Source organism: Myotis daubentonii, chromosome 2 (genome assembly GCF_963259705.1).
Source record: "Myotis daubentonii chromosome 2, mMyoDau2.1, whole genome shotgun sequence".
Lineage (NCBI taxonomy): Eukaryota > Metazoa > Chordata > Mammalia > Chiroptera > Vespertilionidae > Myotis > Myotis daubentonii.
The window spans coordinates 74,296,564-74,324,359 of NC_081841.1; the positions used below are offsets into that span (position 1 = coordinate 74,296,564).

At 41.1% G+C, this 27,796-nt stretch overlaps 1 protein-coding gene and 1 long non-coding RNA gene across 5 annotated transcripts; one reads left to right on the plus strand and one right to left on the minus strand.

Moving 5' to 3' along the window:
• Positions 1–19,835, plus strand: GLIPR1 (GLI pathogenesis related 1). The gene is made up of 6 exons (XM_059683664.1): positions 1–282; positions 2,520–2,765; positions 14,246–14,355; positions 17,480–17,565; positions 19,559–19,585; positions 19,687–19,835. The coding sequence occupies exons 1-6, from the start codon at positions 109–111 to the stop codon at positions 19,833–19,835; spliced, it is 792 nt and encodes a 263-aa protein (XP_059539647.1). The 5' UTR covers positions 1–108.
• On the minus strand, positions 19,236–27,796 carry LOC132227951 (uncharacterized). 4 transcript variants are annotated; one of them, XR_009451265.1, is made up of 5 exons: positions 27,715–27,796; positions 25,934–26,057; positions 24,360–24,494; positions 23,872–24,171; positions 19,236–21,665 (listed from the first exon to the last, which is right to left on the minus strand). It is a non-coding gene; the product is annotated as an uncharacterized LOC132227951 (long non-coding RNA). The 4 variants fall into 4 exon arrangements; XR_009451264.1 differs by having other exon boundaries at positions 23,872–23,955; positions 24,051–24,494; XR_009451262.1 differs by having other exon boundaries at positions 23,872–24,494.

Consider the following 27,796-nt stretch of genomic DNA (forward strand, 5'->3'; position numbering starts at 1 on the left):
CACTCGTGTTCTGCTTTGCCACTTCCCCAAGCGGGAGTGGGCTGTGCTTTGCAAAACCCAGACGCGCACAGGCAGGACCTGCGGTGGCTCCGCACCAGATGCCCGAGCATGCGAGTCACCCTTGCTCTGACAGCCTGGATGGTTTCTGTGGTCTCCAGTTACTCGTATTCAGCAAACAGTTTACCAGATATCGACAATGAAGCGTTTATCAAAGACTGTGTTCGCATTCATAACAAGCTCCGATCAGAGGTTAAGCCGGCAGCCAGTGACATGCTGTACATGGTAAGGCAAATATCAGTGTTTGTGGCATAAGTCAGTCAAAAACAACTGATGTGCGCTGATTTTTGGAGGGGGAATCCTTGGTCACCCTGGCTGTTGTTGTTTGTTTGTGTTGTGTGTTTTTTTCGTTGTCATTAATGTGCTCAGTAAATTTACAGTCTGTGATCAAAACAAACTCGGTGTAGCTGTCTGTCAACAACTGGGCAAATCCATTTCAGTTCTCTTTGCGGTCACTTCCTTTCCTCAGGGCATGGATAGATTGCACTTCTCTTTTTGTCTTTTGTTCCCTTTTCATTTTTGTGAGGGTTTTGTGTTTGTTTGGGGCTCTAAGTGTAACTGTCTGTGGCCAGCAGAGTACTGACTTTCTCAGGAAGACAGCAAATGGAGTTTGGGGACACATTGGATTTTGATTCACTGGTTTGGGTTTGAATCCCAGTTCTGTGGCTTTGAGCTGGTTTTTAACCTCTCTGAGCTCTTAAGATGTCAAGTATTGTGGTTATTACATTTTCTAAAAGACGTCAAACAGCACACAATATTTTGCACCTACGGATACCTCCTGCTTTTAGAAAGTTCTCTTTATGCCACTTTGCTTTACAAAAAGGCCTACATCCCTACCTGTTTTCTCCAACTGAAAGACACCTGAAGAGGGTCTTCCCTTCTATGAAAAACAAGTGAAAAGCAGGAGTGTTCAGTGTTGGTTTCCCAGCTGTACCGAGGCCGCTGCACCCTGAGCAAGCCCCTCCCAGGAGCTACATCAGCGTCACAGCGTCAAGGTTTGACCTGTGTCTGTGGGCATTTGTGCTTTATTTCCACTTACTTGGTGCATCATTAGCAAGATGTGTCCTAAGGTCATTGCTTTTTCGCTTTACACCGATTTTGGCTAACTGAAGTGTCCATAGGTCTGCCCTACTTTCGGATAGCCAGGGCAACCTGTAATAGAGCTTCAGTGAGATGTTGGTCTGTGTCAATCACCCAGATGCTAAATTCCACAAAATCAGATGCTCGTGTTTCCTAGTAGCCCTAGTTATTACTTGGAGACCATGCTTCTATAGAGGACCATGTGCAGTGGTTCCTTCTCTATTCTTGTCCTCACACCTCATTCCCCATTTAAAGTCCCCCTTTGCTCACTCCAGTTACATCCTATCTAATAAAAGAGAAAAATGGTAATTGGCGTACGACGATACCCTTTTCATTGGCTAATCAGGGCTATATGCAAATTAACTGCCAACTAAGATTGGCAGTTAACTGCCAACAAGATGGAGGTTAATTTGCATATGTAGGCACAATGCAGGGAGGCGAAAGTGAAAGCAGGAAGAAGCCCCCTGCCACTGACAGTGATCGGAAACCCAGGGGGGGGCTAAGAGCTGGGGGGCAGGGCAAAGGCGGCCCTGGGGCCGCCTTTGCCCTGCCCCCCAGCCATGATCGGAGAATCAGGCGCCTGTGCCGCCCTGGCCAGTGATAGCAGGAAGTAGGGGTGGAGCCAGCGATGGAAGCTGGGCACGGTCGAAGCTGGCAGTCCCGGGAGCTATTGCTCCCTTGCCTGGGCCTAAAGCGGAGCCCACGATCGCGGGGCCGCTGCAGCTGTGGGTCCCCGCTGCCCGGGCCGGATGCCTCAGCCAGAGGCGTTAGGCCTGGGCAGGGGCGGAGCCTGCAACTGCGGGGAGCTGGGGGTCCCCTGCCCAGGCCTGACACCTCTGCTGGAGGCCTCAGGCCTGGTCAAGGGGCCGATCCGGTGATTGGTGATCGGAGGGTGATGAGGGTCAACTCCTCTGGCCGAGGCATCAGGCCTGGGTGGGGGGCGGAGCCGGGGATTGGGGGGATATGATGGTCCCCTTGCCCAAGCCTGAAGCCTGGGTCAGAGGCGTCAGGCTTGGGCGGGGGGTGGAGCAAGCGATCAGAGGGAGATGGGGGTCCCCTGCCCAGGCATGATTCCTGGGCCAGAGGCCTCAGGCCTGGGCTGGGGCCAGAGCCAGTGATCAGGGGGAGATGGGGGTCCCCTGTCCAAGCCTGACACCTCTGGCGGAGGCGTCAGGCCTGGGCAAGGGGCCGATCAGGCGATCAGAGGGTGATGGGGGTCTACGCCTGAGGGCTCCCAGTATGTGAGAGGGGGCAGGCTGGGCTGAGGGACTCTCCCCTCCCCACACACACCCAGTGCACGAATTTCGTGCACCGGGCCCCTAGTTCTTACATAAATAGGTTCCATTCTTGACCCTCTTGTTGTTTCATATTTGTTTTCACAGACCTGGGACCCAGTACTAGCCCAAACGGCGAAAGCGTGGGCAAGAAAATGTCAGTTTTCACATAACGTACAGCTGAAGACACCCCGCCTGCTGCACCCGAATTTCACTTCACTGGGAGAAAACATCTGGAGTGGGTCTCAGTCCATCTTTTCTGTGTCTTCAGCCATCACAAGCTGGTACAATGAAGTTGAATACTATGACTTCAAGACTCGGAGGTGCAGCAAGGTCTGTGGCCATTACACTCAGGTAAGGATCTGCGCTGTGTTCTCTTGAGACCATCTTTTCACGGGTGAGGACAAAACTGGAACCAAGTGTTAAGAAAATATACAGGAAGCTAGTACAGCTGTCAATATGACAGAGTCGGGGTTACAGGTTTCCTCTTAAAAATAAATAAATGGAACAGAGTCCAATAGCAGAGTTGGTGGTTGAGCAGTTTAGTGGACATGGTGACATGTGCAGGCCCACCATGGCTTGGAATAATTTTGATAACAGCTCTCTTCCCGTGCGGCTTTATTCCATTTGTAAGCAATCACAGGGCCTTAAGAGTGGATGGTCAAGTATGAGTGCTCTGTGAAAGGTGAGACAGATGTTTTGGAACTACAAAATTGGGAGAAATGAGCCTCTCAGACAGAAGCATCAATAAGAATTGATGCTTTTGTATCCTCCAATTCTTTCAAACGTGGATCGAGAGCTTATCAAGTGTCACAAAAGGAGAAAAAAATAAGTTACACCCCCTAGAGAGACACCAACATGTAAACCAAAAGCCACAGTATAAACCATGCTGCGGCTTTTCTGCCCCCAAATCGATAGTATTAGTCCCAAAGCGACATTCAGAGTCTCCCATTGAGATTTTTTTGTTTTGTTCTATTTTTCACTCAAGCTGGTTTTAGCTCCCTGACCCTAACTCCAGTTGGCAACTTTATGGGAAGAAGTTCCTAGGTAGCATCTTCCGAAGTCTTCTCCATAGGCTACTTTCTGGACTGGACACGTGTGTGTGTGTGTGTGTGTGTGTGTGTGTGTGTGTGTGTGTTTCTTTTTTATTTTATTTTTCCATCACCATTTATTCCCTCTATGCTCTCTTCTACACCCCTCCCCCTGCCACAATAACCACACTGTTGTCCATGTTCATGAGTTCTCTCTCTTTTTTTCTTTTATGCTCAAACCCTCCACCCCCACCACACCCCACCTCACCGCACCCCACCCTACCCTACCCCACCCCACCCCACTCCACTCAAGCTGTCTGCCTGCTGGACATGTTTTGTTTACTTATATTTATTTCCTGGTAGTCCTTGTTAAGCCAAGAACTAAAGAGACTTAATCTATGTTGGATAGGTTTGAATGAGCAAGAATGTGTTGAAATGAGGTGTGATGGCAAAAACATTCCTAACAAGAGTTTTTCTTTTTTTAATGTATTTTATTGATTTTTTACAGAGAGGGAGGGAGAAGGATAGAGAGTTAGAAACATCAATCAGCTGCCTCCTGCACACCCCCTACTGGAGATATACCCTCAACTAAGGTACATGGCCTTGACCAGAATCAAACCTGGGACCTTTCAGTCCACAGACCGATGCTCTGTCCATTGAGCCAAACCGGTTAGGGCCCTAACAAGAGTTTTTAAAGAGCAAATGTTATTAGAAAAACTCTTAATACAGTTCAGCTCCATAAAGCCTTTGACTTCACTGGTATTGTTATAGGTAAAACAAGTTAAGCACAGTTACAAAGAGGTTATGATTGTGTGATGAGAAGGACAGGACAGATTTCAGTGAGATTTTCATACTGTAAGCAAAGAGGGGCTATGAAGTCATCAGTAGCATTAAGTCCATTTCTTGGAAAATAAGTAAGGTTCCCCTAAATTTATTCCATAAACCATCAATTTTGGTTTATGTTTATTTTATTTATTTATTTATTTATTTATTTATTTATTTATTTATTTATTTATTTATTTTTAATTAAATCTTTATTGTTCAGATTATTAGTTGTTCCTCTTTTTTCCCCCATAGCTCCCCTCCACCCAGTTCCCACACCACCTTCTGCCCTTACCCCTGCCATTGTCCTCATCCATAGGTGTAAATTTTGTCCAGTCTCTTCCTGCACCCCCACACCCCTTCCCCGCTGAGAATTGTCAGTCCACTCCCTTTCTATGCCTCTGATTCTATTATATTCACCAGTTTATTCTGTTCATCAATTATTTATCTTCTTAAAGGATACCTTTCAGCATTTCATATAATACTGGTTTGGTGGTGATGAACTCCTTTAGCTTTTTCTTATCTGTGAAGCTCATTATCTGACCTTTGATTCTGAATGACAGCTTTGCTGGGTAAAATAATCTTGGTTGTAGGTTCTTGGTATTCATCATTTTGAATATTTCTTGCCACTCCTTTCTGGCCTGCATAGCTTCTGTTGAGAAATCAGCTGACAGCTGTATGGGTACTCCCTTGTAGGTAACTAACTGTTTTTCTCTTGCTGCTTTTAAGATTCTCCTTTTGGCTGAAGCCGGTTTGGCTCAGTGGATAGAGCATTGGCCTGCGGACTGAGGGGTCCCAGGTTTGATTCCGGTCAAGGGCATGTACCCGGGTTGCAGGCACGTCCCCAGTGGGAGATGTGCAGGAGGCAGCTGATCGATGTTTCTCTCTCGTCGATGTTTCTGACTCTCTGTCTCTCTCCCTTCCTCTCTGTGGAAAATCAATAAAATATATTTTAAAAAAAAAGATTCTCCTTTTGTCTTTTGCTCTTGGCATTTTAATTATGATTTGTCTTGGTGTGGTCCTCTTTGGATTCTTTTTGTTTGGGGTTCTCTGCACATCCTGGACTTGTAAGTCTATTTCTTTCACCAGACAGGGGAAGTTTTCTGTCATTATTTCTTCAAATAGGTTTTCAATATCTTGCTCTCTTCTTCTGGCACCCCCATAATTCAGATGTTGGTACGCTTGAAGTTGTCCCAGAGGCTCCTTACACTATCTTCATATTTTTGGATTCTTTTTTCTTTTTGTTTTTCCGGTTGGGTGTTGTTTGCTTCTTCGTATTTCAAATCTTTGACTTGATTTTTGAGATCCTCTAGTCTGCTGTTGGATCTCTGTATAATATTCTTTATTTCAGTCAGTGTATGCTTAATTTCTAGTTGGTCCTTTTTCATATCCTCGAGGATCTCACTAAATTTCTTGGCGGTTTCTAGAAAATTCTTGAAAAACCTTATAACCGTGATTTTGAACTCTATATCCAGTACCTTGCTTTCCTCCATTTCTGTCATCTGTGACCTGTTTCTTTGTCTCCACATTTTGGCTGCTTCCCTGTGTTGATAGAGTGGCTTTGTGTGCTAGGTGTCCTATAGGGCCCAGTGGCTCAGCCTCCCCAATTACCTGAGGTGGACACTCTTGGCGCACCCCTTTGTGGGCTTTGTGCACAGTCTTGTTGTAGTTAAGCTTTGATTGTTGTAGGTATCACTGGGAGGAATTGACCTCCAGGCCAATTGGCTGTGAGAATCAGCTGTGTCTACAGTGGGAGAACTTCTGTGCTGGAGACACCCTTCTGGGGCAAGACTTACTTCAGTGGGGCTTTGGTGCTCACTGAGTCTGCCCCCTGAGTGTGTCCCTTATGGATCTGAGGAGTTGTAATCTGGATGGTCCACTCTGACCACTGGGTACACTGACTCTTGGCTCTCTAAGGAGGTGCTAATTCCTTTTCTTTGTTTAGAGTTTGGAGGTGCCTAGATGAGGCCCAGCTGTGAAGCAATGCAAGCTGCTGTGGGGCCTTGGGCCTTCTTTTTGGATGTTCTGGGTCTCTCTGACCCAGCTGCAGTTTGTTAGGTAATTTTAGATTGCAAAAGGCCAGGCCATTCATATGCAAAAGCCTCTGCGCACAGCTTGGGTGGGGTGGGGTCTCAGGGAATCAACAGGGCAGAGCAAACAGCTATGGCTGATCCTCAGCCCTGCCCTAAGAGGACCCGGGTCTCACTGTTCCGAGGTAATCGCTGCAAGCACCTCTGAGAGAAAGCCGTCCTCAAGTTCTGCCCGCTGTCAGACAGTACAGTTTCTCCTCGTATGAGTCTGGGTCCCCAGAGACTCACCCAGAACTGGAGTTCAGAGCAGTCGGGAGCTTGTGTCTCCCTCCCGATTGAAAAAGACAGCTGCGTCCTCAGCTGCCAGCCCTTTTCGCATGCACCTCCATACCTCTGCACTTTACTTCCACACCTCCTCTGAGTCTCAGTGAGCTTTTCTCTTTCCTTCTAGTTGTAGAATTTCCACTTGGCCAGCCTTCCTGTGGTTCTGGATGATGTCTGTTTTGTCTTTTAGTTGTTTTTCTGAAGTCAATTTTGGTTTATGTTTACAAATAAAATTAACCAGGGAATAAATTTTGTTGGGTTCCTACAAGTCCTACAGGACAAGAAAGCTAAATCCAGATTGCCTACAAGTGGTACTTGGTAACATTATGCATTATGGTGTTTGTATTTGTTTGTTTGTTTGTTTATTTATTTATTTATCTAATTAATCCTCACCTGAGGATATTTTTGCCATTGGGTTTTAGAGAAAGTAGAAGGGAGGGAGGGAGAGACTTTGATGTGAGAGATACATCAGTTGGTTGCCTTCCACACGCTCCCTGACCAGGGACAGGGATCAAGCCTACAACCCAGGTAAAGCCTTAGATAGGGAATCTAACCACTGAACAACACCAGCCAGGGTGCATGATAGTGTTTAAATCTCCAGAAATAATTGTCAGTTTGAGGATGCCAACTCTCTTTCAAGCAGCGTTTAAGCTTCTACCCTACACCAGGCACTTTGTAAGGCACTGGTCATATGTTTTAGTCCAAGTTCCTAAAAAACAGAACCTGAGACAACAACTTATGTGCTAACACTTTACTAGGCAGAAGTAGGAATGAGGAGAACTGGGGAGTGAGCTAGGGAGTGAAGGACTCAGCAGGGAATGGCCCTGACCCTTAGGAGTTGACCTTCTTTGAAGAGAGGCATATGTGTAAATGGACATATAACAAACAGTGCGCAGCTAGTGCAATTTGGAGAAACTGACAGAGTGCCCTTGAGCAAAGAGGACAGAGCAGCTTATCTGGCCAAAGGGAGGTGTGGAGACACAGGAGTTGTTCACACAGCAGGAAACATATAAGTTCATTCTTGAAAACTAAGTGAAAGGAAAGGGAAGAGAACACCAAGCAATATTAAGAAGGTATGGAAGGTGGACAATCTGTACTAATGAGCCTGGTACTTCAAAAGAAGGGCCAGTAGCTTAGCACACCAAATATTTAGAGATCAAAAGGCTGATACATTGGCAAAAGACTCTTAAACAATGCAAGGTAAGACACTCCATGTCTATCATCCCAGAAAGCCAAAACTTGATTTCATATCATATAGACCTGAGATTTTAGAGATGGCCCTCCCCAAATTAACTGAGCTTACTCGTAAATTTTCCCTTTACATCCAGGGGGAGAAAGAATGGCTAACATTTTGGACACACTAAAACCCACTACATTGCATACAGGTGTCAGAGCCCAAGCTGAGTGATCCTAACCTGTTCTCTGTAAGAGACATCCTACCCCCTCTTCAGAAGAGGGACCCTCATTCTGGGAAGCATGTCCAGGAACCCCCTGGGTCTGGGAAGATGCACCACCAGCAATTACTCTTTTTAAAAATATATTTTTTTGCCCCGACCCGCGGGACAACAATGGGGGAACGAAGAGACACCTTAGGAGAATGAGACAAACAAGGGACACGAAAGAATGGAGGCAAGACAAGCTCTGATCAAGCCTCAAATTTTATTCCTACAGCGGCAGGATATATACTGTTTTAGGGACGGGGGTGGGGGGTGGGTAAAGGGGTCTATGGGCAGTAATCTATTACTAGAGATTTATTAGGCTTCTGATGGCTGTGCTTATCAGCGGAGATGTGTGATTTAGCAGGCTCCGGATGGCTGTGTGCTTATCAGTGGAGATGTGTGATTTAGCGGCTGTGTGAGGGTAGTTTATCTTTTAACTGCTGGCCAAATTGCCACACAGGTGGTTTCTGGTAATTAGGAGTTTCTGGAGGAACCAGAAACTTATAGTTCTTAAGATGGCTTTGTCTAAGCCAATATCTTTAATGGCTCCCAACATTTTTTATTTATTTCAGAGAGGAAGGGAGAGGGAGAGAGAGAGATAGAAACATCAATGATGAGAGAGAATCATTGATCGGCTGCCTCTTGCACACCCCACACTGGGGATCAAACCCCCAACCTGGGCATGTGCCCTGGTCAGGAATCGAACCGTGACCTCCTGGTTCATAGGTCAACACTCAACCACTGAGCCATGTCAGCCGGGCAGCAATTACTTTTTAAGTGAGCGTGGTGCTTAGTTCTCTGTGTCTAAGATCTCATTCATTCAATTCTCACTACAAACCTATGAGAGAAACACTAATCTCCATATATGAATACACAGCCTCAGAAAGGTTAAGAAATTGTTTTCCCAATGTCATTTAGTCAGAAGAGCTGGGATTCAGATACCAGGTATGTTGTAAAGACTAAATAATACAATGCCTGTAAATTATCTAGTAAGGTACTAGTATTTAGTATGCACTGAACAAAGCGTGCATTTCTTCCATGAGACGGTTTTCCACCAATTATATTGGAAGAAGGCTCTGCTGGGAGAGTCAAGACTACTCAGTTGCCATTTTAAATTCATGCTTGGAACGACCTCAAGTGGGTAATAACCTCCCACTTATTGTCATCTTCTATTAATAAAAAGCAAGCTATTTTCAGATTTGGGCTTGTGGAGGGTGATTGTATAAAGACAATAGATTCAGACCCATTATTACCTCACAAAGGTATGATACTTCTTAAAATGCTAACCACATTAGCTGTCTTCATGAAAGATGATTTGTCTTGTGGAAGAATTTTGGTATAATAATATGGCAGAGTATTTACATTATATATTTTGTTGCCGACAGTTCAGCTTTGTAAAGTCTGAAACAGTTTTACTTCTGTATCTAGGAGGGGCAGCAGCTCAGGTCTGACAGTGCGGAGGATGCCCTCTATTGGTCTCATTTTTGTTTTTATGTCCTTCCCCACCCCACCCCAACCCTCTAGAAATTTTTGTCATTTTTTACTCTCACAGAAACAAAGGAACTGTGACATGTTTCCCAGTTTTTCTAGCTGGCTTTTCATATGTTACAGGGTTACCATACCCCTGGTAATGAGCCAGATGGACTCATACTGAGAATTGAAAGGGGAGGGTGGTGGGAAGGGGCTGCTAGCCAGAAGGGAGAGACATGCCTGCCCCCACTTAGTTCCCCAAATGCCGTGTTTTTGTGAGAAAGGTAAGAGAGTCCTTCCTGGTTCTGCTAAAAGGGAAGCACACTGAAGACCTTTTGCTTGGGGCATGGACTGTACTGCCAGGTCAAGCAAATTAGGTTCCAATGCTCATCTATAGCAATCAGGGCAGTTCCTATTTATTGACTTGTCACAAGGTTAAACATGATGTTGCCTGTAAAGTGCTTAACATTACCCTGGCACTGGGTAAATTCTCAATGAGTAGCTTTATTTTTTTTATAGTTATGTTTTTTGTCCACCATATTAAAAGACAAAAAAAAGCATGCAATAGGAATCTGACAATAAAAAAGTTTCAAAAATTTCAAAGCAGAAAAAATTAGTTATAAGAGAATTAAAAATGAACATTCGCTGAGTGCTTGCTATGTACCAGAAGCTGTTCTAAGCATTTTCTTATTAGCCCATTTAAAATGTCAAAATAAGCCTGTGGAGTTGGTGCTATTCTCACTTAATTGATGAGGAAGCTAAGCACACAGTGAGTGTATGAGCTGGAAGATGAACTCGGACTTTGTCGCTCCAGAAATTAAACCCAGAATCTGAATGCCCAGGAAGCTTTTATTAAAAGACCAACTTGAATGGACACACTAACTGTGGTGCGTCCATGCAACAAATATTACTCAGCAATGAAAGGGAGTGGCTACTAATGGACTCAACAACATGAATGAATCTGGAAATTTAGCTTACGCTAAATGAAAGAAGCCTGATTCAATAGCTACATTCAAAATGATCCAATTTGTGTAAAATTCTGGAAAAAGCAAAAACACATAGGCAAAAAAACAAATTAGTGATTGCTAGGGATGGAGGGTGGGATAGTGCCTCATTATAAAGGGCACAGGGAAACTTTTTGGGGTGATGGAAATGTTCTAGATCTTCTATATGAATATATACTTTTGACAAAATTCTTGGAACTGTACACATAAAAAGGATGGCTTTTACTACATGCTCATTACAACCTGACTTTTAAAAAAAGAGACCATCTAAAACACAAAATAAATACTAATTGACATTTGCATACTCCTAGAAAAAATATAACCGAAATATAAAAGAAAGTAGAATAAAGAAGAATAGCTTAAAGCAGTGGTTCTCAACCTTCCTAATGCCGTGACCTTTTAATACAGTTCCTCATGTTGTGGTGACCCCAATTTCATTGTTACAAATTGAACATAATTAAAGCATAGTGGTTAATCACAAAAACAATATGCAATTATATATGTGTTTTCCGATGGTCTTAGGCGACCCCTGTGAAAGGGTCGTTCGACCCCCAAAGGGGATGCAACCCACAGGTTGAGAACTGCTGGCTTAAAGCATTAAAGATACTGGGAGGGAAGGAGGGAAAGAGGGGAAGACCCAAAGATTAGGAATACTTGACATACAAAAACCCTGGAAGAAATTTCTCAAAGGCCAAAGGGTAAAAAATACAAGAATCAATGAAACCAAGAGGTGGTTCTTTGAAAAAAATAAACAAGATTGATAAACCTTTAACCAGATTCATCAAGAAAAAACAAAAAGAGAGAACCCAAATAAATAAAATCAGAAATGAACGAGAAGTAACAACTGATACCAAAGACATACAAGGGACTGTAAGAAAATATTATGACAACTAACTATATGCCAACAAACTGGACAACCTAGGCAGAATGGATAAATTCCTAGAAACATACATCCTTCCAAACTTAATCAGGAAGAATACAAAAGTCTGAATAGACAGACAGCTTACAACCAGTGAAATTGAAGTAGTGATCAAAAACTCCCTACAAATGAAAGTCCTGGACCAGATGGCTTCACAGGTTAATTTCACCAAACATTCAAAGAAGAGTTAACAACCATCCTTTTCAGACTATTCCAAAAAATTCAAGAAAAGGAGGACCTCCCATGCTCATTTTACAAGGCCAGCACTATCCTAATTTCAAAACCAGATGAAGACACAACAAAGAAAGAAAATTATAGGCCAATATATCTGATGAACATAGATGCTAAAATCCTCAAGAAAATGTTAGCAAGACTGTCAAATTACAGTGGGAAGGCTGGGGAGTGTTGAGTGCGGTGCGGGGGGTGGGGGGGCGGGGGGATAGGGCGAAGGTAAGAGATCAACTGAAGGACTTGTATGCATGCATATAAGCATAACCAATGGACACAAGACACTGGGTGGGGGGGGGGGGATGTGCCGGTGAGTACATATGTACTACCATCTGTAATACTTTAAACAATAAAATAATTTTTTTTTAAAAAAGAAAATGTTAGCAAACCAGATCCAGCAACATATTAAAAAGATCATAAACCACAGTCAAGTGGGATTTATTCTGGGGATGCAAGGTTGGTACACTATTCACAAATCAATAAACGTGATATCACATAAAGAAATTAAAGAATAGAACCCACAGGATCATGTCAATAGATGCAGAAAAAGCATTTGATAAAATCCAGCACCCCTTTTTCTTTACAAACTATAAGAGAACATTTATTTGGAAAATCATAGAGGGAGAAGAAGTTATTTTGTAGAAGAAATGGGCTTAAGAAACAAGTTATAGAGGTAAAGGGAGGCCCTATGAGCCTCCTACCCCCCTGCCCCCCCCCGCACTGAACCTTGGAGAAGCTCAGACTCCATTCTCAGCTCCCCTCTTCCCTCACCCTATACTCGCTCCCCAGGGAGTGGTTTTTATTATTGATTTTTTTCACCTAAACTTGATCTTTTTCTGCAGCCTCAATGGCCTTGTCTTTCTCACCTTGGGTTCACAGGGATGCTGCCCTCTGCTGGAAGACTTCTCCCGGCTCTCTCAGACCCTCTCCTCCAGCTTCAGCTCCAGCTCCACCTCACTAATGAGGTGGGGGGGGGGGGGGGGCAGGGCCCCCTGCTATATACCCGCTGAGCACCCTCTGCTTCCCCTGCACAGCATGAAACCCTATGTGATGACGGCTTTCCTTGGCATTTTGTGAAGGCTCCCACTGGCTCCAGCCCATTCACTTTTGCATCCCCCATATTCAGCACAGTTCTTGTCACAGAGTTGTGAAAATTTTTGAGTAAAAGTAATTTAAAATGCAATATGGTATCAACGTAAAAAAAAAAAAAAGTACTTTTAATGGCTGGCTTGGCTCCAGATACCTTTTTTCTTTAGGTTCTGGGACACCAAACACTATGGTAAGATGAGCTATGGAATTTGTGGGACCCAGTACAAAATGAATCTGTGAAGTCCTTGTTCAATAATAAGGGGGGAAGTATCAGTAAAGGTACTAAAACGTGTGACAGCATTGAATTAAACCAAGAATGCAGCCCTCTGGTCACAGGGCCCCCTCTCCCTGAAGCTGGCTCTGTTCTTGGTTCCCTGTGTTACTGACCTCTCCTTTCAACCTCCTGGCTGGCGGCTGTGCTTGATCCCAGCTCTCACTTCTTTTTCTGTTACCTTGGTCTGTGTGGTCTGATCCAGTCACATGTCTTCCAGATTTGCGTCTCTGCGCTGCAGATGGTTCTATCCAGCAGCTGACTCAGTGTGCACTCAGACATTTGTTAGGCTTCTGAACACTCCCATGACGTGGACAGAACCCCACCCGTGCAACCACCCATCCTCCCCCTTGGTGATTCTCCCCATCTCAGTAAATGCTGCTCGGGCCTAAAACATTAACTTGATTTGTGTCTTTTCCTCTTAACCCCACACTCAAAGCAAAAGGAAATCCTATCAGCTTTCCATCTAACAGGAACCATGAGCCTGATCGGTTCTCAGGAACTCCACTCCACAATCCAAGTGTGAACTTCTCTTTTCTGTACCACCGAGATAGCCTCCCACATTCCCGCCCGCCTACTTCCCTCGCTCTTCTCAGTCCATTTACTTCAGAACAACCAAAGGGATCTTTCCAGGACATGAACAAGGCCCATGACTCACATACATACAAGACTCCCCGTGACCTGCTCTTCTGCCTCTGCCTTCGCCGCCTCTGCAGCTCCTCCCCACTCCCCCTCACCATCAGATCCCAGCTGTTCTCTCCCAGCCACTCTCCACTCAGGGCCTCGCCCTGCGAGCTCCTCCTGCACAGGGCCTCTTCCTCCTCGCACAGCTGGCCTGCACGGTCCTCCTCAGGGCTGCCTCCTCCTCCTCGGGTCTCAGCTGGAATGCCACCTCCCAGACATTGCCCCGAACACCCAAGTCAAAGCAGCCTCCTCCTCCCTCAGTCACTCCCTATCCTGTGACCCTTTATTTCTTCATTGCGCCAACTGTCAACAATGATGTTATTCTTTATATATTTCACACACAGACAACCCCCCCCCGAATAATAATAATTTACAATTCTTGTTTCCACCTGAGTTCTGAGCACCTACAACTTCCCTGGTGGTATAAATGTTCTATCTTACTAGAGTGACTATACCTCACCACGTTTATGAAGGCCTAATCACAATCGAATGTTCGCTTTCTGTCTCTCTCACTCTCTTTCAGGTTGTGTGGGCAGATAGCTACAAAGTTGGCTGTGCAGTACAATTCTGTCCTAAAATTATCGGCTTACAGTTTCTTAATGCTGCACATTTTATATGCAACTATGGACCAGCGTAAGTGCTCAAATCAACCTCTTTCTAAAAAAAAAAAAAAATTAATTCTATTTTACAAAAGTGTTTATTTTCACTTTAAGAAAATTGAAATAAGTGTATAGAAGAATAGTAATATTAACCTTAATTCCTCTGCCTAGAAATCTACTGCATTCACATTCTAGTACATTTTGTGGGGTGCGTATACACCCTTTATAAATACTACATAAATACATATGTACATTTTTAACAGTTGCAAGACTAAAATGTTTTCAGGGACACAGATTAATTGGATATGGTAATAGCACCACAAAATAAGAGGATTGGTGTTACTTTATATTTATTGGTTTATTTAAAACTTGGAAATTTTGCACAATTGTCAAAATAAAAATAACTCTGATTTGAATGTCTCAATGTACATAACTCATTTCATTTACTTTTGACAATTCTTCTTTAAAATGATTACAATGTCTTCTTTTAGAAAACGGGAAGACACATGACCTCTCCCCCGACTTCCTTTAAAGTTTAAGTATGCCTGCGTATGCGTCATACACCTATTTAGAAAACTGAGATTGTGGAAATACATGTTTTCTATTTTTTTTACTTAAAGTGATACCATGAGCGTGCCCCAGGCCATTGTGCTTGCACTCTGCTCCTCATGCTATGAGCACTGCTCTAAGTAACCATGTAATCTTCACAGACTGTGAGGCAGCTTGTTACTAACCCCTTTGCAGTTAAGAAAACGGAGGCACCGAAGGGTGAACCGCCAGCCGAGGTCCCTCAGTTAGGGAGTGTCAGAGCCAGGCTCTGCCCTGGCCGTCTGGCTCCGGAGTGCGTGCTGTTCCGGAGTCCCTGCTCCTCGCAGCCACACCTATCCTCCCGCTCTGAGGCACACCCTCACCTCCTTCCCATTGCTCAGGACAGTTTTGACCCCTCTCCTCCTGGCAGCTTCGGGTCTCTCTCATCTGTATTATCCCAAACACAGACACAACGCTCTCCTTCATCGCCCTGGGCCGCACTGAGCAAGGCTCTGCTGGGGACCAGAACTTCCCTCAGCGGACTGTGGAAGAGAGGATTCTAATACAGTAGAGGACATGACAGTGCTGACTATCAAACAGTGTAGTACCCAGTACACGTGAGCCACCACTTCTTTGGGGACCCTTGCCCATGTTAATCTTGTTCTTTTGCAAAGCCCCAGGGCCCTGCTCCTTTCTCTCTCAGGCTTCCGAGGGAAACAGGAAAACGCCCTGCTTCTTTATTGGGCAGAGTACTTCAGGTTGCTTTGTCTTACTCTCTCCCCAACTAGTCAAATCCAGGCCTTGCCAGCATGTTTCTCCCAAGATGAATTCTGCCACTTCCCTAGAATAGCAACTGCCTCATTTTTAGCTTATTTTTGAAGCAGCTATTTCCCCCTATTCTTTATCATGTGTAATGCACAATTAGACCAAAAATGTAGCATAAATGATTTTACTAAATGATTTTAATTAAGAATGTAACCACTCAATGAGTATTGTGTTAACGATGAAAGATATTCCGATGATTAATGTCCATTTTGGACATCTTTTATAATTGTTATCAGAATCTCTACTACATTCCTTTGATTAATTTCCATGGCGTGGAGTAAGCATGAGGGTAAATTTAATTTCCAAAACAACCTAAATTAATGTGGAGCCCAACGAAATTAGAACATATATTTTTGGGTGGGAAATAAGATGTTAATATGTTTCTAAGGAGGGGGTGTTAACTTCAGAGTTAAAGTATAGTATTAGGGGAAGGGAGTCCCTGAACTTGGATTAGAAAAAGTAACATCTTATTTTCACTAACCTCTACTGAAAGTAACATTTCATTACGAATGAAGGGAACACTCCAGTTTCACCAGCCACACCTGTGCGTTCTATTGGCAATATCTTTGTAAATATCACAGATATTTCGTATCCCATTCTGGTTGCTGTAGATCATCTCAAAATAGCTTTTATTCATCACTGCTTTGAAATTAATATAACTATTAAACTCCCTGCTTGATCTTATCTAATATTTAATAGAGAAGTATATTTTACTATATCACAAATGTTTACCATTTTGACAACTTTCAATTTAATTGGTTTCCTTTATACTAGTCCTATAACATTTATTTTATGCATTTAAAAAACAACTATTTTCAGAGAGTCCACAGACCCCCCAGGCAACCAAAGGGTCCCAGGCATAAAAAGTTAAGAACTTCTTTCTAAAAGCAGAGTTCCAAAAAGGTCTAGTGTACTTGCAAGTTCACTGAAATAAACGCACAGCCCCTCACTGCTACTCTGCAGATCTTCACGGGGATAGAAAATGTTTGGATAGTCTCTCACTTTCTGTGACCTTGGTCAATTACTTGCACTCTGTGCCTCAGCCTCTAGCTATATAATGGGGATAAATAACTGTATCTTCCTCATCGGGCTGAGGTTAATTCATTAGGACTTAGAACAGTGTCTAGCTCACAAGGAAGACTCGGTAATTATTATCTATTATTCCTATCACATCTTTTATGTAAAAACAAACTGCACCTTAGAAATTCCCCCATGTCTTGTTTTCTTTTGTTAGGTGCTTATCCAGCCAAATGGCTCCCATCCAGTAAACACCAGGGCGGCTTGTGGATGGAGGAGTCAATGTGGGTCACACCACTTTCTAAGATGGACAGTTGCTTGGATGACAGTGATCACATGGGCCAGGCAGTCAGAGGGAACACTGCCGTGGAGCCAGAGCGATCTGGGTTTTGTTCTGACTCTGACATATATTGTGATGTGTGTGTTTGTGTGTGGGTGTGTATACACACACATACATATATATAGTGTGTTTTTTTTGCAAACTACTTAATCCTTAGAGCTTTAGTTTCCTTATCTATAAAATAGAAATAAAAATACTTTCCTCCCTGAGTAGTCTTAAGAATTAAATAATGTAGACCAAGACACAGGTTAACGACACAGGCACACAGAGTAAATTCTATATGTGAACAGGCTTCCAGTTCTGCTTTCTTCTCTCCACTTCTCTTATCAACCCTCTGAATCTGGACTTCTATCTTATGGGTTTAGTCAAGGATTCATAGTAAATTGTAATTGTAATACAACAACAACAACAAACCTCTCCTAATGGACAGTTTTCTTCTTCTTTGTAGAGGAAATTACCCCACTTGGCCATATAAAAAAGGATCCACTTGCAGTGCTTGCCCCCAAAATGACAATTGTTTGGACAATCTGTGCGGTGAGTAAAAGAAACAATCTACCCATAATACAATGTGTTTAAACGATTGTAACTTTCTACAGTTAAGAATGCAAACCTTTGTTTTATCCTAATAGCTATTTTCAGGAATAGCTATTAGGTTGCAATCAAACCAATGGCTTATTATTTTCTTAGCACTATATGTTTAATATAAATTTAAAGAAGCAATTAGTATCCTGTTTATTTAGCTCTAATCAGTACAACACAAAAATGACTATGGTGTTGAAAACTATAGACCCAAAATTTGCTAATTTCAGCAAGATCAAAAATTTGTATAATGAAACTATCCAAATGAACAGTATTCTGAATTTTGTGATACTACTTGTTCGAGGCACTCAAGGCTGCATTTTCATCTGTAGAATAAATGAAAGAAGCTGTAATGGGGCACTTCTTAAATGAGCAAAACAACAATATTTTAATGAGGATGGTATAGAAAGCCAATGAAGATAACTGCAAGGATGTTTTACTAAACATCCTAGCAAAATTCTGCTTTGTAATTTTGAAATAATAATTCATAACTGGCCAAGAGTTTATTTATAAGTTCCTCTTCCAGACACAGTTCTTTTTCCTATGACGTGAAGAAAGGAAAACTCAATTAAGCTGTTGAAGTTGTGCAAATCCTTTTGTGTAGTACTTTAGTGTCCACATCTGTAACCACTGAACTCCCAGAGTTCCAGGGCTGGGGTGAGGTTCTTAGTAGAGGCAGGGCAGAGTGGACCGAGTTTAACTGCATAAATTTTGTTTGGCAAAAGCATTCTGCTGCTTACATGTTTTCTAAGGCCCCTTCCCGGTCTAAAATTACAAAATTATTTTAAACTGCCCGTTCCTTTTCTCCTGATGTAAACAGTTAACTCTCATCTTCCCTCCAAGAACAGTAACACTTTATTGACCAGGTTTCTGAGCCAGTCCGTTCTCCCTAGTTCAAGCATTCTTTATTTTACTCTTATCAGTTTTGTTAGGAGAACTTGGTAAGGTGTAGTCCAAGTGCAACAAACCTCTTCTCAGAGTATCAATATATTTACTGAATTTTCCCTTTCATGTTGCTACAACACTACAAAGCAAATTATTATGTTTTACAAGTTAGGTTTTATAGCATAGGAGTTAAAACCATAGATTTTAGAACAATATGCCCAGGCTTCCAGCCAAGATGAAGGCATAGGTAAATGCTATATTCACTTCCTCCCACATCAAAATTACAACTAAACTACAGAACTACCAATATTGAAAACTGTGTGAAGTCTAGCAGCTTCACAGTAACTGAACACGGAAAAAGCCCAGGTGTGATGATCAGGGATGCTCACAGGCACCCAGAGGGCCAGATCTTTTTTGGTTCTACCACAGGAATCCAATAGCAGCTGGAGTAGGATTGGTGTCAAAAGGTGTCTTGACTATAAAAAAAGTATTAAGAAGGCTAAGGCAAATGCAAAGTTTTCTTCGTAGTGCTACAGTGTCAAATTCTGAATAAAGCTCAGTGAAGAGAGAGGAGTAGATATGACTATGATTGCCAAATGCTCCTATATGTAATTTACCAACATAATGAAATGGATGAGAGGCAACTGTCTCTCTTTTACTGACTGATCATAAACAGCATCATTTTTCTAAAGGAGGAACTTATTTTCAGGAAAATATTTTAATAAATTGCTCACACTCAATATTACTAATATTTTTTATTTTAAAAATTTAATGTTTTAATATTTATTTTAATTGGATTCATTATCTGTTAGATGTGATATGTAAAATGATTTTCCATTTACAGTAGTGGTACATAAAAAGTTTAGTTTATATAAAAGTTGCTTTAAAAATATCAAGTGAATAGTTAGTACAATAAAATCTTTAAAAAGTAACCTTTGAAAATCACTGCAATAAAGTCAAAGCAACAGTTAGTAGTTATAATTAGAAACTTGGTTTTTAAAAATAAAACAAAAGCCTCCCCAGTACCTACTCTTTTAATTTTTTTTTCTCTCTGATTTTACAGTTAGCACACAGCGAGACAAACTCACACGTATGTATATAAATCTTAATTGTTTCATTAAAGTCTTTGTGAATTATGTTACTGCATTATGAAAACAACATTTAAGAGGATATTTTATGTTTGTTTCACAGGTTACTACTCTATTGTGTATCCAGACTGGCCGATATATTTACGTAATAGATCCCTATCTCTCTTTCTCATTGTTAGTCCACTAGTACTAATCCTGGCTGCTATTATTACCATCTTGGTCAAGTACAAACATTTAGTTCTTTTGGACTAATACTACCCAGAAAAATACAGTTTACAGACTTGCCTAGCCAGTGTTGCTCGGCGGGTGAGCATTGACCTATGAACCAGGAGGTCACTGTTCTGATTCCTGGTCAGGGTCCATGCCCGGGGTTGCAGGCTCGATCCCCAGTAGGGGGTGTGCAGAAGGCAGCCAATCGGTGATTCTCCTTCATCATTGATGTTTCTATCCCTCCTTCCCTCTCCCTCTTTGAAATCAATAAAAAAAATATTTTTTTTAAAAAAGTTTACAAACTCATCTGTATAAGATGTTTTAAAAATAACAATTGGGTATAATTCTAAGTTTAAAACATTCCAGAAAAAAATTACATTGCTTCAGTAAAGCCATAACCAAAATGTTCAAAGTCCTCACTCTACAGGATAAACTCACCTTTACTTTCCATGTTTCTATGAAAAAGCACTGTTTTCAGGCTGCCACAGTGACTTTCAGTAAGTAACCTAAAATGAGGGAGCTAGCCCTAACCAGTTTGGTTCAGTGGATAGAGTGTCGGCCCGCAGACTGAAGGGTCCCAGGTTTGATTCTGGTCAAGGGCATGTACCTTGGTTGCAGGCACATCCCCAGTAGGGGGTGTGCAGGAGGCAGCTGATCGATGTTTCTCATCAGTTTCTAACTCTCCCTCTCCCTTCCTCTCTGTAAAAAAATCAATATTAAAAATAAAATAAAATGAGGGAGCTAGATTTCAGTGATTCTAAATAAGTCAACAGGCCTTCATGAGTATAAACATTTCTTCATAACTCTTGCATGCTGATTCAACTCTAAATAATCTGTTTACCCAGTTGCAATTTGAGGTATTTTTGGTTTATCACTTTTCTGGATTCAGAATAGAATAGCAATTAAGGAATTTCACTTAAAGAGGCCTTGCTTTTTTTTTTGCTTATGAGTTGTTTAATCTTGGAACACAACAGAAAATGAGATTACAGAAAGGAATAAGCCTAAATGTTTGTTATCAGTAGAGAGAGCACTGAAAACTCTGCATTTGTTTTCCTCAAAACCAAATGCTGGGACATAGTTGTAGGTATTTAACCAAATCAGATATTCGATTTGTTGGATAATTACAACAGTCACATTTCAAAAATCTTTACATCAAACGAAAGAATTACTCTTAGCCCTGGCCGGTTTGGCCTATAGACCAAAGGGTCCCAGGTTCGATTCCAGTCAAGGAAACATGCCTCCCTTGCAGGCTCCTCCCCGGCCAGAGCCCTGGTCAGGGCTCCTGCAGGAGGCAACCAATCGATGTGTTTCTCTCACATCGATGTTTCTCTCTGTCTTTCCCTCTCTCTTACATTCTTCCTAAAAATCAGTGGAAAAGTATCCTTGGGTAAGGATTTAAAAAATGAAAGAAAAAAAGAATGTTTTTTTAATTACTCCTAAAATCATGCTAGACAAAGCCTGCCTAGAACAGATTAGGTGCAATGTACATAAAGACATAGATACTGCTCTCTAGTACATTGTTCAAAAAGCACACGGAGAATACAATAATTTATATTTATAAAGAATAGCCATACATATAAATACTCTCATAAAGAAAAACACATTCAGAAAAAAAAATAATTAGAATATTACTTCTTACACATAAGACAACTAATGCCCTAGTATCTCAAAGTCCTTTATAAAAAGAGATAGGTTAGTAGGTTCTAGTTCAGGTTGTGTGTGTATGTGTGTGTGTGTATTACTTTTCTTTCTTCTCATCTGCTTCCATCTTAAGCTTAACTTCTTCAGCTGTGAGAGCTCACAGTTTCTTAATCTTTGCTTTCTTAACCTTTTCCTTGATGGCAGCCACGTCAATTTTAGTTTCAATAGAAGCTAGACAAATAAAAAACACAGTATGTGTATTTCTTTAGATTTAACCAAGTGAAACATAAAGAATATATATTTAGTACAATTAATTTCAGAATACTGTTATAATTGGAAGTTAGTGTTATAAAATATAAAGCACTTGCCATCAGCCTAAAGTTAGAAATGTCTTTAAGAGAAAATAATAATACTTTAAAAATACATTAGTGAACATATACATAAAAATGGCATTATAGTTTAGCTACCTGAACCAACTACTGGATTTAACTGGATTCAACTACATTTTTTCCCCTTAAATCACACTTGAAATCATTTTATTTTTACTTATATTCTTTTCTATATTTTGGTACCTTAAAGTACTCATTAATATGCCAATTTTCCATCTCGCATGCTAAAGTAATTAAAAATTAAATTTTTAAAAATGTTTATTATTGATGAGAGAGATAGAGAAAGGGATAGAGACAGAGATATAGAGAGAGAAACATCTATTTGGTGTTCCACTTATTTATGCATTCATTGGTTGATTCTTATATGTATGTACCCTGACTGGGATTTGAACCCATAACTTTGGTGTTATCGGAATGATGCTCTAAAAACTGAGCTACCTGGCCAGGGCAAAATTACATTTCATGAAGAATATTACATATAGTCCTTCCAGCTTCATTAATTTAATTAACTAATCAGGAAATTATAGGTCAAAATATACTTCATTTAATACCCCATAAAAACTTAAAAGTTTTCCAAGTATTAGTTCAATGAATGACCAGTAGAATTTTTTAAACAAGATTTTGGTAATAAAAATAATAATCTGATAGTATTTACAGGTCCTTTTAACAGAACTCAACCACCTAATCAATGTCATTTGAATTTTATAGACATTGGTACACAAGAGGATGCAAAACAGGCATCAGATGCATGACTAGCTCTCTTTATCTTTAATATACCAAAGTAACTCAAAATTGTTTTTTCACATCAATCTAATAGAGACTTTTAAACTTACCATAACATCATCAAATTTAACTGGATTGTTCAACAAATACCTGTCATAAATAAAACAGCTCAGTATACCATGGTTACATTTCCAAGAACAGTCATGAACTTTGCACACAGGGATATATTTCTCTCAAAAGGCTAACATAAATAATCTGAGTGTTAAATTAAAAAAAGAAAAGGTTCAATATAATCTAAAATAAACCGGAAATTTGCAAAGAAAAATGAATTAGTCACTTTTAAAGATTTTAATTAGCCAGGCAGAAGGTAGAAAGGGATTACTATATTGCAAAATATCCTACAAACCAGGCAGTGGCTGCCAATTGAATATAATAGTTCCTTCAACTGCTTTTAGTGGCTGCTAGATCTTTCATAATAGTCAACCTTGAGTACAATGATGTTACTCAATTGTACTGCGAAAATGTGACATATAGAACGAGTGTAACACTCTGCAACTGCAATTTAGAGGGAAGAGAGCAGGATTCAGAGTCAGAATATGTGGGCTCAAATAATGGGACTGCCACTTTATATGGAAAAGACACTTCATTTTCCTCTTCCAGCTTTCTCATTTGCATTGCAGAAATGAAGATACCTCAAGGATTTGTTGTAAGAACTGAGGAACGTATTTACACTTTATAGAATTACAAAGTATTCAATGTATTTAAGTTATTGTTGCCCCACAAGAAAAGGGCAGATCATTTCTAAGAAGGAGGTCCAAGAGAGTTCTATTAAAGGCCCTGGAAAGGAAGAAGCAAGACCTCACAGCCACATCCAGATAACAGCATCAAAGGGAGCCAATCAGAACAGTATCTGCTCGGCACATTTCCTCATAACAAGTTAAAATAAATGTTCATGAAAACATTATAATAAATTCAAACAAAAGAAAATTTGAATTTGACCTCAACTGGCTGTATACATTCCTGCAAATAACATCATCTGTTCAGTCACTATATTTGAGCACATGTAACTAACATGTGTAGTGGAGGGAGTGATGGTGTACAGACTCTAACTGAGAAATGGATGTCTGTAATTGTCAAAGGTTGGCCATAATATGTTAGGGTCCAGGAGCAATGGCTCCCTCAAATTCCATGAAGTACAAAGCATTTACTAATGGAAAATCAAGCAAAGCACGTTCTAAAACAATACAATCATTAAAAAAAATCACCAAGTTATTTAATTTGTTCTCTGCTGAAAATTAACTAAATATATAGTAAGTCGTTCTCACCTCTTTTAAGACACTAAAAAGTCCAATGGCTGATACCGTGTTTCTTTGAACCATAATTCAACAGTTTGTTAAGAATTCCAATGCCTACATCAATAGAAAAATAAGTTGAAATTCAGTTGAAATACACTGAAAAACTAATGACAAAGAAGATACTCAAGTTTTCTACTGATAAAAAGTACCTTCAATGTAGATCCTTTGGGACCAATAAGCCATGATCCTCTTTTTACAAATCTTTTTTTACTTCTTACTAAACAACTTAATGATATCGCATGCAGCCCCATCCTGAAGAATTCATACTGCCTTTTGAAAAAAAAACAAAGAAATATTCAACCGATAGTCTTTACAAATACTTTTTTTTTCAAAGCCCACACTGATATCTAAGCAGAATAATGAAAACTCTATGGAGGAAGGGAAGGGATGGATAGAAGCAGTGCTATATCATCTCTAATGGCACAAATAAAGCAGAATCTCTGTAACTGTAAATTTACCTGTTCAAATGAAACACTTCTTGCTAGTAGTTTTATTAGGTCTCTGGCCCTAATGATGATGTATGGATCAAAAGTCTTCTTTGTTGTACAAACAGTCATGCTGCCCTCGATCAGGTCCAGGGTTGCATTAACATGCTACAGAAAGGAAAGAGCAAACAAGCAGCCGCCTAAAAATGAACTCAGTTTAGATACTTATATAGCCTATCCCAATCTAACCATTAATTACTATGGATTAATCTCTCTCTAAAATTCTATCAACTCCCTCATTGAAGAAGCCGGGCAGTTAATATAAAGAATGCTTGATTATCTTCATACGAGAATATAGAAAGTCAGGCAATTGAAACCATTATACTTACTTGATTTTAGAATACTTTGTACTTAACATAATAAATATATTTTTTAAATATATATTTTATTGATTTTTTACAGAGAGGAAAGGAGAGGGATAGTTAGAAACATCGATGAGAGAGAAACATCGATCAGCTGCCTCCTGCACGCCCCCTACTGGGGATGTGCCTGCAACCAAGGTACATGCCCTTGACTGGAATCGAACCCGGGACCCTTCAGTCCGCAGGCCGATGCTCTATCCACTGAGCCAAACCAGTTAGGGCAATAAATAGTATCTCTTGTTAAAAAAAATATAAAAATAAAAAATATATATATATATCCATATCCATATGAGGCCATATTTAACATCTAAGGTAAAAATGCAAAGCTATATGGCTTCCCTATCCTGGACCTAACTCAAATCCACCATCTTATCCTTAGGGTGAGAACAGACTTCCCTTTCCAACTTTTTTTCAAGCTGGTTTCTGTTAGCTAAATACAAAGTAAAAACAAATTATCATAAGTTCGAAAAGAAGCAATAATTGGAAAATTATGCATCAACTCTCAGTACAAAGAACCAGATTTCAAGAAAGCAAATAAAAATGCTATTTTTTGACATGTGAACATATTCTGAAGAATATTTCAATATACTGAGTGATAAACTATTCAACATAAGGCTGGATCACTATGAGTTTACGAGAGAGAGAGAGAGAGAGAGAGAGAGAGAGAGAGAGAGAGAGAGAGAGAGAGAGAGAGAGAGCGCCCAGCCAGATGAGCATCAACCTATGAACTAAGAAATCATGGTTCAATTCCAGTCAGGACACATGCCCAGGTTGCAGGCTCTATCCCCATTATGGGGCAAGCAGGAGGCAACTGATCAATGATTCTCTCATCTCTCTCTCTCTCTCTCTCTCTCTCTCCCCCTCCCTCCCTCCCTCCCTCCCTCCCTCCCCCTCCCTCCCCCTTCCTCTCTGAAATAAATAAAAAATATATTTTAAAAAAATCTACCAGCATACAATACTTACTTAAAAGTAAAGGTATCAGCAGAGCAAAATCCCAAAGAAATACATAAAATGTGCATACATGTTCATTCAAGGCTTTCTGTACCAACGGCCAGCACTCTTTCAAGTAAGCCTCTCTATACAGGCATAAATTTACAGTTCATTGTGACATTCTTTTGAGTTAATAAAGCTATTGTAATAATCATAACCTGCATGTCTTTTTCCATATGAAAACCATGAGCCTACTTTTGCCAATCTCTGTATTTGGGAACAGAGATGCAAAACTGCTTCCCAAGAGTCCTCTGCGTTTGTCCTCTGGAAAAAGCTGGATCCTCCCAACCATCAGGTACAGTGAGGAGCTCTGACTCATCTACAGGAAAAAATTACACATCAGATTTTAGCCTACTTTTGGACATTTATATGCATACATTTACAAGCTTCCAAAGCTCCCTTTGCATTTCCTTTTCCTATGCTTTTTAGATTACTCAGCAGTCAAAGAACAGGCCTCCATCATTACCAACACACTATTAAAACTACTTGTACACATTTCCGTGGCTGCATAAAGCAAAGTGCCTGAAGGGCGAGGACCCAACTTGGATCCACACTAGTTAGTATACACCTGACAGTGGTACTCAAGTAACTCCCACTGCACCACACCATGTCAGAGCTGAAGACTCAAATACCATTTTGTTTACAAGGCTATTCTAAATGTAAGTAACCTTTCAACTTTTCCTGCAGTGAAGACTGAGTATGTGTGTGTATATACTATGTTTGCATGTTTATGCAGGTGCATAAAATTTTTAAAAGCTAATTCTCTGGCCTGGCTGGCTTGGCTCAGTGGTTGAGCATCAACCCATGAACCAAAAGGTCACAGTTCGATTCCGGTCAGGGCACATACCTGGTTGCAGGCTTGGTCCCCATGTGGGGTGTGCAGGAGGCAGCTGATCAATGATTCTTTTTCATCACTGATGTTTCTACCTCTTTCTCCCTTCCTCTCTGACATCAATTTAAAAAATATATATTTTTTTAAAAAAGCTGATACCCTGCTGTACACTTTCAGTTAATAATCACTGGCATAGGGTTTCAGGTTTCCTATATCGTTTTCATGAGCCTTATTTCTGTATACTCTTCATAACAACTATGAAAGGTAGGAAGAACCACTTTTATTTTTCCCACTTTATAGAAGACATTCAGTCTAAAAAGATTAGTGAGTTGCCTAAGGGGACATAAAGGTCCTCCTTTCATTAAAACAAAATGCTTCTGACGGGCCATAAATTATCTTTCATATCATCTATTAAAACTCCTGAGTGTTAGGAACCTCTTAAAGCCAATAGCTATAACTTATATCCGTACTACTCAAAGGTATGGTTCATAGGCATGAGCATAAACTGCAGGTGTTAGAAATGCAGCTGTTGGCCTCCAGCCCAGACCTGCTGAATCTGAATGACCTCACCCATGTCTGTGTCCTTCACCATCAGCCCTTAACTCAAATACAAACGCTCTCCTACACCCACGGCATCCATCATTTGGCCAACGACTTCCAGCCATCGCCGCGGTCTAAGGTGTGCCCTCCGCAATTTCTTAGTCATCATTTTACCAAAGACGAAGTCCGCAACACCTGCGCTTCTGGGAGCCTTTAGCAGAAGCGATTATTAGGAACACGTGACCGACACCATATAGCAGGGGTCCTCAAACTTTTTAAACAGGGGGCCAGTTCACTGTCCCTCAGGCTGTTGGAGGGCCGGACTATAGTTTAAAAAAAACTATGAACAAATTCCTATGCACACTGCACATATCTTATTTTGAAGTAAAAAAACAACACGGGAACAAATACAATATTTGTATTTGCATGTGGCCCGCGGGCCGTAGTTTGAGGACCCCTGCGCCAGACGGTTCCGCAGGCCCGGCCAATACCCCTAAAAAGCAGCTCTTAATAGCGACTCAACTTCAGAGAACAGACCCGTGGCGGCGTCACACGATCGCAACTGAAACTCCACACCCGGGCTACGGTGCTCACACCACCTTACCTCGGTTCTCCTGCTTCTGCTTCTGGTTACGAAAGCCACTCTTCCCCGGCGCTATGGAGGTCGCCATCTTGGAACTGCTTCC